Genomic DNA, 14145 nt, shown 5'->3' on the forward strand with positions numbered 1-14145 from the left:
CTGATCCAAAGCTGGGAGCCAGGTGCCGCTCCTGTTCTCCTATGCGGGTACAGGGCCCAAGCACTTGGGCCATCCTCCACTGCACTCCCGGGCCACAGCAGAGAGCTGGCCTGGAAGAGGGGCAACCAAGACAGAATCCGGCGCCGCGACCGGGACCAGAACCTGGCGTGCCGGCACCACAAGGCAGAGGATTAGCCTATTGAGCTGCGGCGCTGGCCAATAGTGTTTTGAGGTCAGGTGTGATGTTAGAGATTCACCACAAATGTTTCTCTGAGTAAAATACTTAAATACCAGTTAGAGCTATCTATGGATTTCCATCATTAGTGCTCTCTGTTGTGTAGCAAGAAATTGACAAAATAGAGAATTAGCACCCAGAATGGTAGTGTCTGGGTCAGGTTAGACAATTTTGACAAATGAAGTGACTGGGTGGGAAATCATTTGGCCTAGCCATCTCAGTGACTCCCAGGTCAATGGCTTTTTGTGAAACTCTACACATAACTTTGACCTGGTGTGAGTTTGTTTTTTTTTTTAAACCCTTTGAATGGGGGCATCTACCTTGCTAGAAGGAATTTAAGAAACTGCTTATCAAAACAATTAGGGTAAGGCATTGTGCAAAGCCTCACATAAAAGCTAAATAAAATACACTTTTCATATATGATGTTTCATTTTTCTCTAGTACTGCCTTAAAAAATTTACAAATGGCTATGAAAGTGACACACCAAAAGTATATGAATGGTCACTGTTAAAGCAAATTACTTCAAGCAGTGCTCACCCACAGCAAAAGGTCCATTCTTTCCAAAGCCAGATCAACAACTCACTGTAGTTTTGTTGTGACTTGTCAGGGAGCAGGATGACAAGGGATTCACATACACACAATCCTGTGATATCATTCCACACTCTTGCAGGATCTCTAACCTTCACAACCATGCAAAACTGTGGGATGCCTATTTAAGTCAAAACTTCTAGGTATAAAAAGTTTACCCCCTTATTATCCTATCTAAACTTGGAAGAAGATGTATTTCTTTACTTTGCCTACTGTTCCATTTTTAAAGAACTTTATGCTTTTATATATAACTTTATGCTTTAGATGTAAAACTTTTTTTCCCCACCCTAATTGCAATGGGAGATTTTAAATGTGTATTAAAATCTTGTCTACAAAGCCTTCTGCCTGAGGAAGCCACTAGATGACTGTAAGTGGTGTAGTCCTTTGCAGAGCCCCTCTAAATAACAGTAATCAGTGTGCATTTCCCCTACACCCTGAGCTCCTCCCAGTGCCCTCTGTCACCAGGGCCGCCTCTTTCTTTCTGGACCAGTTCATCATTCCCAGAGTGTGAATAACATCTGCACCCTACCTTTCCCTCCCCTTGTGTGGTCCCACGGCGCTTCCTGTTATTCTGACCTCCTCCCTACAGGGCTCATCTCTACTTTGTGCTATCTATTGTGAAAACAAAATCATCTTCCCAGAGAAACCATCAGGCCCCACTCAAATCTGCTGTCATTGTGGAAAGAATCCCCAAGCCCTGCTCCCCAAGGTGTGGAGCCCAGAGTTGTGGCTCCTTTTTCTATTCTCACCCATGCTGAATTAGTCATCAAATTCTGCCACAGTTTTTAACAACATACATAAAAATCAGTTTCTTTTTCTTCATCTTAATAGCTACATCTCTTCTGATTCAGGTTTTGTTTAAGTTACCCGTAGTCTACTATGACTGGTCTTTCCATCTTTTCTCCTCATCAATTCAAGATACAATGGTTAAAATCATGTTTCATCTTACTTGCTTTGACTAGATTTTTTTCTCCAGTTCATAGGCATAGAATCATAAAATAATAGAATTTTAAAGATAGAAAGGACCTTAAAAATCATCCAGTCCCCATTCATTTATGGATGAAGGAATAGATACTGAAAAAGGCTAAATTGCCCAAGATGACACAAATTGTCTGAGCTTGAATTAGACCCAACCTGCCAATGTCCCAGGGTGTTCTCTTTTATACACCATGCTGTATCATCCTTTGTCTGAATGCTGAACCTTCCTCCATGCTGTTCCCACCCTAACCCTATGGACACAGGTGTCTGTCTCTCTCATCATACCTTTTGTACATTTCCTTTTCTCCAAAGAGAGCTGGTTTCCTACCAGACTCCTTTACTCTATTTACCTACTTTAAGGCTCTCTCATACTATTTCCATCTAACTACTAAAACAGACCCTTCCCCGATTCAAAATTAACTTCAAATCTAATCTCAAAAAAAGTCATGCTGATAGTCTCCATCTTCCCACAATAATCAGCTTTCATGTATTTTTTCTTCCCCTGCCTTCTCTTTAGCTTATATAAATATAATGAAAAGTTTCAAGAACCTTCTAAAAGCCAAATACTGAGGTTCTGAAAAATTCCTTTGCCACTTAAAAGAAAAAAATAATCTAGAGATAATTTCATTCTGAATTAATTTGGAAAATCAGCTAAAGATCAGGGCTCTCATTCATAACACACAACCTTTTATTCTGTTTTGATGTCTATAAGATTCATTTTCTCTTTAGATCCATTTTGGTTTATTTATATGTGTTACTATTAGTCTATGAAGAGTTTCTAGGAAGGTCTAGCAATGGAAGTCCTCACTATTTTTTTCTTTTTTAATGATTTACTGGTGTGTTTGGGAACATCATATCTTATCTCTGTGAAGTGCTAATTTTCTCAAGAAATTTTACCTGTTTGTCCTCTGAGCAGACATACTTCATTATAATACACTACAAAGGGCTGTCCACAATTGCTTTAGAATACTGTATAATTAGAAATACTATTTAAAATTAGTGAATTATTGCCTGGGGCTGGGAATATTTTTATTGTATAAAGATTTTCTGTTGTAATGGAATTTGACTTACTCACAATATCTAAAATCCTGAATTTATTTCATCATCAACCTGATGGTAAATTGGCAGGCATTATTTATTCAGGTTATGAGATAGGCAAGCTTTCCTTCTGAGGCCAAATTATTGGCAATTTTTAAAATTAATCTAGTAGAAGATGAATTGAGATGGCAGGATATTAGTTCCTGCTGATAATCTAAAAACATGACACTATTACATCATAACTAATGCTCAAACCCCCAGGAGACACAGTATCCTCACAGTGTTACCCTAAATTAGAGCTACAGAGTACTTGTCACTGTGATGGAACCAAAGTATGGATTTGACTTCTCTGCAGAGCTTTGGAACTGAGGCATATTTTAGTATGTGGGCTATGGCCCCATTTCCAGAAAAATCTACCCGAGCCTAATGTAACCTAGCAAATCTTTCAAATGAAATAGTCTTGTGGGAGGCAAGTTGTCATTTTCTGACATATTATTTAGGGCTTAGCTCAGGTTTCATTCTTTCTTCTTTCTTCACTTAAACTCCCTGCTCGTTCTCCATAAGCGCCATTTTCTAATTAAGGAAAATGAAATTTGTAATGTGTAGAAGGGAGACATGACCTCCCTTGTGAGCCAGTCTTACTCTTCCCTGCACACCATTAAAAAATAGAATCTAGAGGTGGTTGTTTTTTTAATTGGTATCACTTTGTCTTTTGTGCAAAACACATGGCAATAATTTAGTGAACTCTAGTGTTTCTCTTGTGGCAAATTGATAGCATAATTTTATTATGAGTGGAACAATGACTTCTGGGAGCAGGAGATATTCTCCCAGAACTACACCTAACTCAGTTGTCTAAATGTAATACCTGGAGAAGGTAAGGAAAATAGAGCTGGGGCTCAGGAAAGTCTAGACGATTTCAGTTTCTCACTCCTGTCAAAAGAGTACTCAATAAATCATACCTGCAGCTTATTTAATGTCAGAAGTGAGTAAGCTGACAAAGTGCACTGGGGTGCTCTCCTCACATCAAGTCACGTGACCTCTGTTCCCTGGACCTGATGGGATCATATAATCCAGCTATAGATTTTAATAAGTAACCTATTATGTTCCCTTTGGTGCTAATTATTTTACACATCACTTGTTTCCTGTTTATTGGCACTGCATTAGTAATTTCATTATGAAAAAACGACAAGGCAAATCAGTCCCTATGACTGTGACTATCCTATTATACAATGAGTTTCTACTTTTCTCTTTCATAGTCTTATTCTTATTTCCATTCTTATGTCCATTCCATGAGACACAAATAGGAAAACTCCAAATCCCTGGGAACATCACAAGATAACAGGAAACCTGCCTACTTAGCAAAGCAAAGAGCCACACACATCCAAGACTATCAGGATTTAGTAACTCACAGCAAAGAAAGTGTTTGGAATTTACCCTAACTAACCCCGCCTCAGGTAACACAGGAAATAAACCAGCTGTGACCAAATTCCATTGTGCTACTTTCTACAATTCTTTAGGAAGAGGAAATTTGCCATGGGCACTCAACAATACCAGTGCATCCTTCAACCACACTGACAAACAAAACAGTAAGAGTCAGATTCACAATAAAACAAAACAAAACAAAAAATACCAGGTTGCTTTACCCATTTCTATTTGCATTTCTTGCATAGTAGTCTCATCCATCAGACCATTGGAATTAGAATTTCCTCTTTTGAAAAGGGTCCCTTTTTTTTCTGAGGATCCTTTTTTGAATTTTAGAAAACAACATGCAGAAATGAAGCTGGTATGTGATTAAGGATTTTTAAAAAAATAATATCCAAAACCTAGGTTCAAAACAGATAACAGTTTAACTTTAAAATTGTCAACATGTCAATAGGTGAAACTATGCAAATATCTATAACCATCTCTATGAAGGAGATCTATCAATAGCAGAAAAAGGATTCCTTTAGGCAATCTTATAATAAAACCGTAGACAAGAACATCTCTTCAAGAACTGAGCTGGAACCATAAGCCAAAACCATTAAAGAGATTTTTTTCATCTGTAAGTTTGGAGGTAGATTTGAATCCAGACCTCTAGGGATTAATTGACTTTTCCATTATTCTTTGAGTAATTATTGCTGAAGTTTGTTGCTTATCTAAAGACTTTAAGAAAGTTTAGAACTCAAGAGGAGGACATTAAACAGTCTGAAACCTCAGCCTGCAGGGACTTATCTAAAAGATAAGCTGTAGCTAGAGACACATGGGAAATCTCCTATCTCTCATGTTTACCTTGCAACGGGAAAAGACAAGGAACCCTGCATGTATTTCAACTCAAGTGCAGAACTTATGATTCTGGACCAGGCTGCTGGAGGTTAGTTGCAAATCCCTACCCATAACCAGTCAGCAATAATGATTTTGATTCACACACACACACACACACACAAACGAACACAAACGGAAACAAGATTTTCTATTAAGATTACAAAAAAACAATGAAACAGGAAAAAGACTTGAAAAAACATTTAAAAAATTCAAGGCTGTATATATTTTTCTGCCCAAGTTTCTAATAATGTTGCAGATGAAAAACTGTTTTGCTCGTTCAGAGAATAGAAAGAGGAGTTCTGAGTGTCAGGAGTTGGACAGAACTCCTGGGGTAAGCACCAGGAAGTGTCGCTTAACTGATGCTCACTCTCTCATACTTGAAAAATCCAACACAATGCAAACAGCAGCAGCAACAACAAAACAAGTCCTCAAGATCACAAGGTTAATAGGACCTACATTTACTCATTAACAGAGCAGATTCTCAATTAAGTAATTTTTAGAAGGCTGCCCTCCAATGAATGAATGCATGAATGAATGACTGAAGTAAATGAGGATCTTGTCAAAGGCTATTCATAAAGCAGTTATTTTTCTGAGAGAATATTTTTGAGAGAATCTTAAAAACACTCAATACACTGGATAATGGAAGAAATAAGGGAAAAAGTTTACTGGAAAAAGCAGCACTGTGATAAAAAGGACTGAAAATGCAGAACAAACCTATCAGCACCAAGATTCTTAAGAGTAAATATGCAGAGAAAGTAAACAAGTGGTATTGATAAATACTGATCTATTTTTTTGTTTAACCTTTCTTTTAATAGCTTCTGATTTGAGGATTCCATTTAAAACTTGCATTTACAAGCTTTCTATTTTCTGTCTTTGAGAAATAGGTTAGGGGGTAATTTGAAAACTCCTTTTTGTGAAAAATGTTTTTTTAAAAGCCCAATTTTTACTCTACACATTTGTCACTGGCTCTAGGAATACTTACTGAATCAGTTGCTTTAGGATAATTTTACAATATTTCAACTGGAAAATAGGTAAATAACTAAGTTAATATTACCTTACTTGAAAACACACAACTCACTGAAATATAGACTTTTATTTCAGTGTTACTCTAAGAAAACATGTAGATCATGCCAACTGAGATGGATAAAGGACTTATTTGAGCAAACCTTGTCTCTCTTCCAAATACTGGTATAATGAAGTGCAGAAGTAGGTAGAGCCTAGTGCCTAACACTTGTCTGGAGTTTATTGTCCTCATCAATGAAAGAGAGGGGGCTAATTCTAAAAATCCTCAAATATAAAAAAAAAATCCACATTGTGGGCCAAATTTTTTTTCTTACTTATAGACTTTTTAAAAGAGTAACTTTCAATATGAGAAATTTTATCTTCAACAAATTTCTCATTTAAATATTTTCTTTAAGGGGCACTTTTTGGAACTGTTTCAGAAACTTGTTGCATTCCTTTTTTGTTGTTTTGTGTTTTCTCTGTAGTACTGTACTTTCCTCTAAACGAGGAACTTTTTTTCTCCCCTTATTGGCATTCCAACCAGCAAAGAAATATGCATCCTGAGATAATGCTGCCAGCTTGCTATGAAAACCATATTTCATTCTTTCTTTGCAGAGCAAAAGGGAAAAAGCACAAAGAAGCTGGTATAATTGAATGTAAAGGATTGCAGCAAACCTCCCCTTTGAGTCCCCTCACTGGCATTCCCTTCCTTTATTTCCCCCTCTACTCCTTTTGTTTACCACTTTTAAAAGGCTCTTGCTGAGTCTGAGCTGCCTGCCCAAATTTGGACTGAATCTAAATTTCTGGAAATGGTACTCCCAACTCTACCAGATAGAAGGTGTCCAAGAGTGCTGGTCTGACACGGAAATGGATAGGAGGCACATTCGTGTGGGCACAATAAATATCTTCAGTGTTCAAATCAGTACGGGAATGTCATGAATTTGCTGCAGGATGTGAAATGAGAAAATTCATAATACTCTCTTACTCAAAATTGGCATGCCATGTATTGATGCTCTGGTCACCTCCAGCTACACTTGGTGTAGACAGAGCAAAACAAAATCCACTTAAATTTCTGGGAAATTCCTCTAGTCAAGCATTAATCATGTGTGTTTTTTCTTTTCCCATCTTTTAATCTCTCTTCCCAATTTCTTTTGGTTTTTGGCCTCAGAAATAATTGTGGGGCCCCAAAAAATGATAATATGACCATGGAGAAAGTGTGATGGGGACCTATATAGGGATGCAAAGAGATGGGAAATGCTACTGCCAACACAAGTCCAGTTTTTCACTCCATTAAGAAAACACTCTGCAACCCTTGGCTTCTCTGTCTCTCTCTGTGGTCACTGATTTTTTTTTTTTTTCTTCTCTTTTCTTTTTGGTATAGGACATCATCTGAAAGAGGAGCCTTTCACCTCAAGCTCACCAAACTGGAGTTCAAAAGCATGCTTTTTTTGTGTTCATTTCCTCAGCATCAGCAGTCTCAGCATATTAAATGCTGACAATGAATCTAGCACCTGGCAAATCTGACTTCAGATTCAAATGGAGTTTTGTTCAGAAACATAGATGTTACGTGGAAATAATCACTGGAGACGGCAGCTATGCATTTAACAAATGGCCGTGGTGGAAACTGCTGAGCAAAGGGAGGATATTGAGTCCAGCCGTTTTGTTCCCTTTAGGTTTGTCTCAACTCCACCTCCTTGGTTTATCACTCTATCCTCCAAGCCTGTCTAGCTATCTCTGAACCTCATTTAGACTTTTTGTACCACTGGCCAATTATTCCATATGTTGACTACAAAATTATTTTACTCAATTCCCAGCTTGCTCTTGATGTGCTAATATCACAAAATATTTCTGGTGTCTGTCTCCCTGTAGCGGAATGACAACACACACACTTTTGCAAGTGACTTTGCTTTGCTGAAAAGAACTGCAGCCTTTTTTACCCCTTACTTTGCTTCCTACTAATTGGGCTTCAAATTAGACTTGGAGGAGCACTGACGTAGGGCCTGAAATGGACCCTCTGTCCTGAAACCCATGGAGGACACTATTATTGCACTTCAAGTGTAATCAGGGAAGAAAATCATCTGGACACCCAAATCTATCTGGGCTGATGGATTCCAGAGGAAAATGATTGCTTTCCTTAGGCAACCACTCTGTTCCTGTCCACATTTTAATCAAGACAAGAGGTTCTTCTAACAAGGATACCTTTTACTTCCAGTTTGCTTTTAACCTACAACATGTTTTCTCACACAAATTCTCCTTTTGTTTCAGCATGAATCCATTTCACACATAAGAAAACCAAGTCACCGAGGTGGTTAATGAGCCTTCCAAAGGGAAAGAGAAGAGGGCTAGAAAGGGAAACTGATTCTCCAGATAACGCTTCCTCTGGGTATAGTCCTTTAGTCCTAATTGAACAAGCTCTCAAATATTCCAGAAAAATCCCTCAACGGGGCAAAATTGAAGCACCTAAAGAAAAACTGCCATTTTCTATGAAGTCCTACACAATGGGTGTTAACCATCAAAAGCTGTTTTAGACCCAGGAAGATGGTTATATGAGCATTTAGATGGGAAGTTGGGCAAATGGGACACAGATATTTAATTTCAGTTTGAGAGGCTGTACCTGGACATTTAATCTTTTGTACAAAGAAACTCTCTGAACTATCTTTAACTGGAAACATAAGTTTCATGCTTTTTTAAATTTTGGGGCCTAGAATGCCAGTGTTCTGTCAATAATTTTGTTCTCTGCTTATAATTACTGTAGTGATATGAGGTTTTTTTGTGATATGAGTTTTTAAAAAAATAGCATTTCTCTTTTAAAATTAATCTAGAATAGGAACTTTAAAATTGATATTGTAATTCTGATATTGTATTGAGAAAGTCACATGAGGACAAAGAAATGTCTTATAATTTTTCCTACAGAAATTTTACCTTAAGAGATTTTAATTGTCAGAGCCCAAGACTTCACCATATTTTAATGATTACTACTGTCAAAAATGTTTAAATGCATCCCAACAAGTTAATCAACCAAGACCTTCCTAATTAAAAAATAAACTTTTTTTTTGTCTTTTATGCCTCCTGGGAAAATACCAGAGCATTAGCACCCCAAACTTTCCTTCAGAATGTCTAACCTTCATGGTTATTTGAAGCCACTTACCTCCTAGGGTTCCCTAATGTTACCTCCCTGTGATCAAAGAACTACAAAAAACAGGTATCTGAGAAACTACAAAAGTCTATCTTTGTTTAATATAGAAGCTCTGCACAGTAAGCTGTCAGCACGAAGTTCCTCCTTAAATATGCCTATTCCTTCCTTGCAGTAATCACCATTCATATTTGTAAGCTATTTGGTGATTTCTTTAATTATATAAGTATGCATTTTATATTCTCATTTTTACAATTATTTACTTTTGACTACCTTAACAATAGCCACCATCTATTGTGTGTGCCTGCACTATGCTGAACACTTAGCATGCACCAAAGTAATCACCTTTTAATTCCATTTACCATGAATTTGTTGAAGTGTCCTCAGATTATCTCCATTCTACAGAAGAGAGAATTAAGGCTCAAAAGGGTTAAGCAATTTGTTAAAGGTCAAAGATCCATCTACTAGTGGTTTTTAACATATGCAGTCTGATTCCTAATCCTGAATACTAACTTACCATGTTATCATATCCTTAGAGTTTTAATGTCTATTCAGTCAAATTACATCATGTGGCTTCCCCAATGTGAGGAGGTTATGCAAGTTGAGGATATTCAATCCTTTGCTGTTCTTCTCTTCTGATGCATGTATTTTGATCATTTGGCAATCGATTTAACTCTCCACCAAATCGGCAGTGTAGCCAGCCAGTCTTAAAACATGTGGTTGGCTATGGCAGTCAAGTGCACACAGTGAAGATCCCCTTATCATCATTTTCAAAAGTCTTAATTAGTTAATTGATTATTTACAGACTTCTGAGAGTTAACTGGAGGAAAAAGTGACTCTGTTATAAACTTCACTCCTTTCCTGAAATCACAATTCGATTTGGTTGCATCATCGCTTTTTGTATGCTCCCTGTAAATCCACTGGAAAAGCCCATTAAGATTATTTCTACACTGGCTGCTAAGATACAACACATCTTTACGTCTCCTAATTATCTCCTAAACTTCCTTTTTGCTTATTTGCTCTAAAGTTCATAATGATGGACTGATCTTAACAGGTCTGCTTTTATTGCTTATTGCGCTCAGCAAGTGGATGGAGCCATGTTCCATGGCTATATTACTATAGATGTTATTGTACAGCGGTGCTTAACTACCTTGACCTTGGTTGGCCTTTCTATTCTAAGAGGTAAGTGAGAGGCAGAACTGAAACAGCGAGTCTTACATGACGGATCTATACAAGGGGGCTTCAAAAAGCTGCTGAGAAATGGAATTAAAAGATAAACTTATTTTGGTACCTACATTTTTTGAAATCCATGCATAATATATGTTTTCATAATATTCTATGCATTTTCCATGAACTCTTTGAAGACTCCTCATATGCTTGTTATCTTATTCTAATTCTTTGGGCACAAACCTTGCAGCACACAAACCTGAATTCCTGTTGTCTACCAGAGACATGGATATTATCTCCTCATTTAGCTGACCAAATGAAGTTGAAGGTTTAGGAACCACTTTCTGATCCTGTGTGTTTTTTGATGGAAAGCTTTCAGGACTTGGAGAAACAGTTTATTGTCTACGCTTCTCATCTTTCTCAGTCATCACTTTGCATTTAAGAACAGTGGTTATAAGGTGTTTGAAATTAGGTTGGATAGCCTTCTCAGTTTTGAAGCTGACTACATCAAGGTATTAGGCAGGTTTAAAATGAACTGAAGTATGAAGTGTTTTCTTTTAAACTCCTTTTTGAAATCCCCAGAAGTCTGCTCCCTATTTTAAGTTCTTAGTGGTTTTTTAGAGGTATTTGATGCACTGGCCTCATGAGTTACACCTTATTATCCAAGTTACAGTAACCATTAACTAGGCATGGTACCTGAGGGCAGGATTACAGGACTTTTCAGAAGGAACTGTGGAAATTAGGAAGATGGAATTATTTTGTAGAGTTGTTGGTGTCAGTGTTCATGCCATTTTATGAAAAGTACGTTGTGTGACAGACTGTCACCTCTCATCACTCTTGGTATTCTGTGGCAAGTATGGCTCAAATAATAGAGAAGCAACCTAAAATATTACACCAACTGGACATTTGTACATGTTTTGGGGCTCAGTAGGATTCAGCAAGGAAGGATGCTTTGTCTAGGGTCCAGTCAGGTGTCTATGTGAGAAATGTCAGTCCTTAGATGTGAAAACTCTTTCATTCTTCAAGTACAATGACTACCTCAAGAAGTACAGGTATTGGATGATAGGAAACAGAGCTTTTAAAAAGAACAAGATCCAATGTCATTGCCAAGTATCAATGTAGAAACATTTAATTTCTCTCAAAAATTTCTATCACAGCCTCCCTCAGCTTGCCCAACATTTACAAGAATAATGATTTTAAAGAAACATTAAGTTCAGTAAGGGCCACTGTATACACAGTAGCTCAGTGTGGTACTCGGTATGGTATAAAATAATGTGCGTGGCAAACATGTCTCCTATAGTGAACACAAGATTATTTTATTGTTTCAGATCACTAAGAGTTGGTGCTAAGAACATAAGTGAGATATATATATATATGTTTACATATATTTTAAATATATAAATATATATATATACACATATATATTCACACTATAAGGTTCCTATCAACATACAATCACATTCACATCCCTGTCTGGAGATAATAGCCTTTATTCCAAGTTTTGGTCTAAAGGGTATCTTTAAATGTACCTAGTTCCAATCTTTAGAAGAAAATTAAAGTGAAGTCAAGTCTGTATTGTCTATCCTTTCTTTCTGCCTTTCTTTTCAGGTTAGCAGTTTATTTCTGCATTAATCACCCTGACAGAAGCAAGGCAACTCAATTTTCTGCTTCTGTAGGTAGGCACATCACTTTCTGTACAGCACTAGGCATGAAAAGGGCTGCAGCTAAGCTTTGGTTACTGGTGTAATTGAAATGCTATCCACACTATAGGGTGCATTAAAGTCAGATAACGGCAGTTCCTGTGGCCAATTTAAGTAGCTTGACTTCCCTGGGAAAAAAAAAAATTGCCTGACAGATAAGGCAGACAAACTGGCTAATTCTCCAAGCATGTCTCTCATTGTGATCCTAGAAAAATGAGAAAAAAATGAATCACAGAACCACAAAATCAATTGACCCTCGGGTAGCTCATCAGGCAGCGAGCCTGATAAACCTAAAAGCTTTGTTAATGTCTGCCTGCCTGTATCCCACAGATAGAGCACTTTGTAAATGAACCTGCTTTGATAAATATATTAAGGAAAGCTGTGAATAAAGGCAGAGACTTCTCATTTGTAAATACAACCTCTGCTACATGGAATTAGAATGATAAAATGGAGTTCCATGTAATTAAGTTTGTATAAGGCCTGAAATCCGTGCAAATACTTTCCCTGAATTTTGAAAGAGAACTGTCAGTTCAATTAATCTGAACATCACCCCAAGAATGTACTGAACAAAATTAAGCTGCAGATAAAACCTGGGCCAGTATTTTGATAAGTAATTCCTATATCATTTCTTGGCCACTGTGATCATTTTATTTAATCCTTGCCCCTCCTTTTGCTCAGTTACCCTCTAAGCCGTGTACAAAGGGTGGATGGTCCACACACCACCACAGGAATAATCTACCAAATCACAAAGCTAAAAATGGGAAGACCTTTTCTCTTGTTTAAAAAAAAAATGAGAGTAAATAAATTTCTATCAGGAGATATTAAAATGCCTATATCTCCATGGCCACTCAAAGCCTAGACAAAAGAAACCTCCTGAGAACTGGTAACTCCGTAGTAGGACTGTGCAAAACCACACTACATAACTATTTCAACCAGAGTGACTGGAATAGAATTTGTGGTTTAATTCAAGAATTTTAAAGCATCAGAGAGATGGGAAACGGGAAGTGGAGCAGAAGAGGGAGAGAAGAGAAGAGAGAGAGAGAGGGAAAGAGAAGAAGAATAATTTTACAAAAACGATTTTCCTGGGTTACCTGTACCTCTCCCTAAGCACTATTTTCACACCTCAAGGTAGAAACACAGAGGTTATCCGCCTCGATTTCATTTGTTTTTAGAAACAGAAAAAGAAAACAATTATTTAGAAATCTCATTTTAGCCATGGGAGAAAGACATTGATTTTTGGGTGACTCACCAGTTGTTTACTTGGAGAATTGTAAGTCCTGTGTCTTGCGCTAACTGTTTCTTCTGCTCTTCGGAAGGGTACGGATGCTAATGAAAAAACAAATGTTTTAAAAGATGTATCAGAAGTTAAGAAAGAGTCACTTACTTCTAAGAATGAAACCACCGTTGGTGATTTCTTTAGTCTATGGCTTGATTTTCCTAATAGCATCTTTTGTATAATGTGTTCAGAAATGTGAACAGGGAAAAGAATCCAGAAACCTGTGTTAGCAGCTTCATGTTCCTGCCGCACCCTGGAGTGCAAGCAGTAAATGGCAAGGTGTCCAAGCTACTCAGTTTCTTTCATTCAGGCAGGGATGTGAGGCGCTTTTGTGAGGGCCTAAGAATTTGGGTTATCTGCAAGCACTTCAGTTGCTCTGAAGGGAACTAGTCTCAGGCCCATTTTACTTCGCTTGCTGAAAAACCTATGTGAAGCCCTTATTCTAAGTTATCTTAGTGAGATGACTCAATATATGATAATTTCCTAGTTAATCTAGGTTACTGATTGTAAAAGTTTGGATGGTGAGAGCGCATAAAATCACAACTATTCTTGGAAGACACGGCAACTGATTCAGTGATAACAGAGTTCACTCACAGTGTTTTCTTTTGACTCTTTTATGGGACAGTGGAAGAGTCTTTGGTTTTGCTAGTTAGTACTCTGGGTTAACAAGGTCACATACACAATGACCATAGAGTAAAAGGAGTCAATACGTGCAATGCTTCCTATG

General features: G+C 37.5%; 1 protein-coding gene across 9 annotated transcripts in view; it reads right to left on the reverse strand.

Annotated features, from left to right (window-relative positions):
* MEIS2 (Meis homeobox 2) overlaps positions 1-14145 on the reverse strand; it is a 234088-nt gene that overhangs the window by 49737 nt on the left and 170206 nt on the right. For all 9 annotated transcript variants that reach the window (XM_062205591.1, XM_062205588.1, XM_062205590.1 and 6 more), the window contains one exon: positions 13392-13468. In XM_062205591.1, the coding sequence (XP_062061575.1) occupies positions 13392-13468 (77 nt within the window). The remainder of the gene's footprint in view (positions 1-13391; positions 13469-14145) is intronic.

This window comes from Lepus europaeus, chromosome 11 (genome assembly GCF_033115175.1).
Source record: "Lepus europaeus isolate LE1 chromosome 11, mLepTim1.pri, whole genome shotgun sequence".
Lineage (NCBI taxonomy): Eukaryota > Metazoa > Chordata > Mammalia > Lagomorpha > Leporidae > Lepus > Lepus europaeus.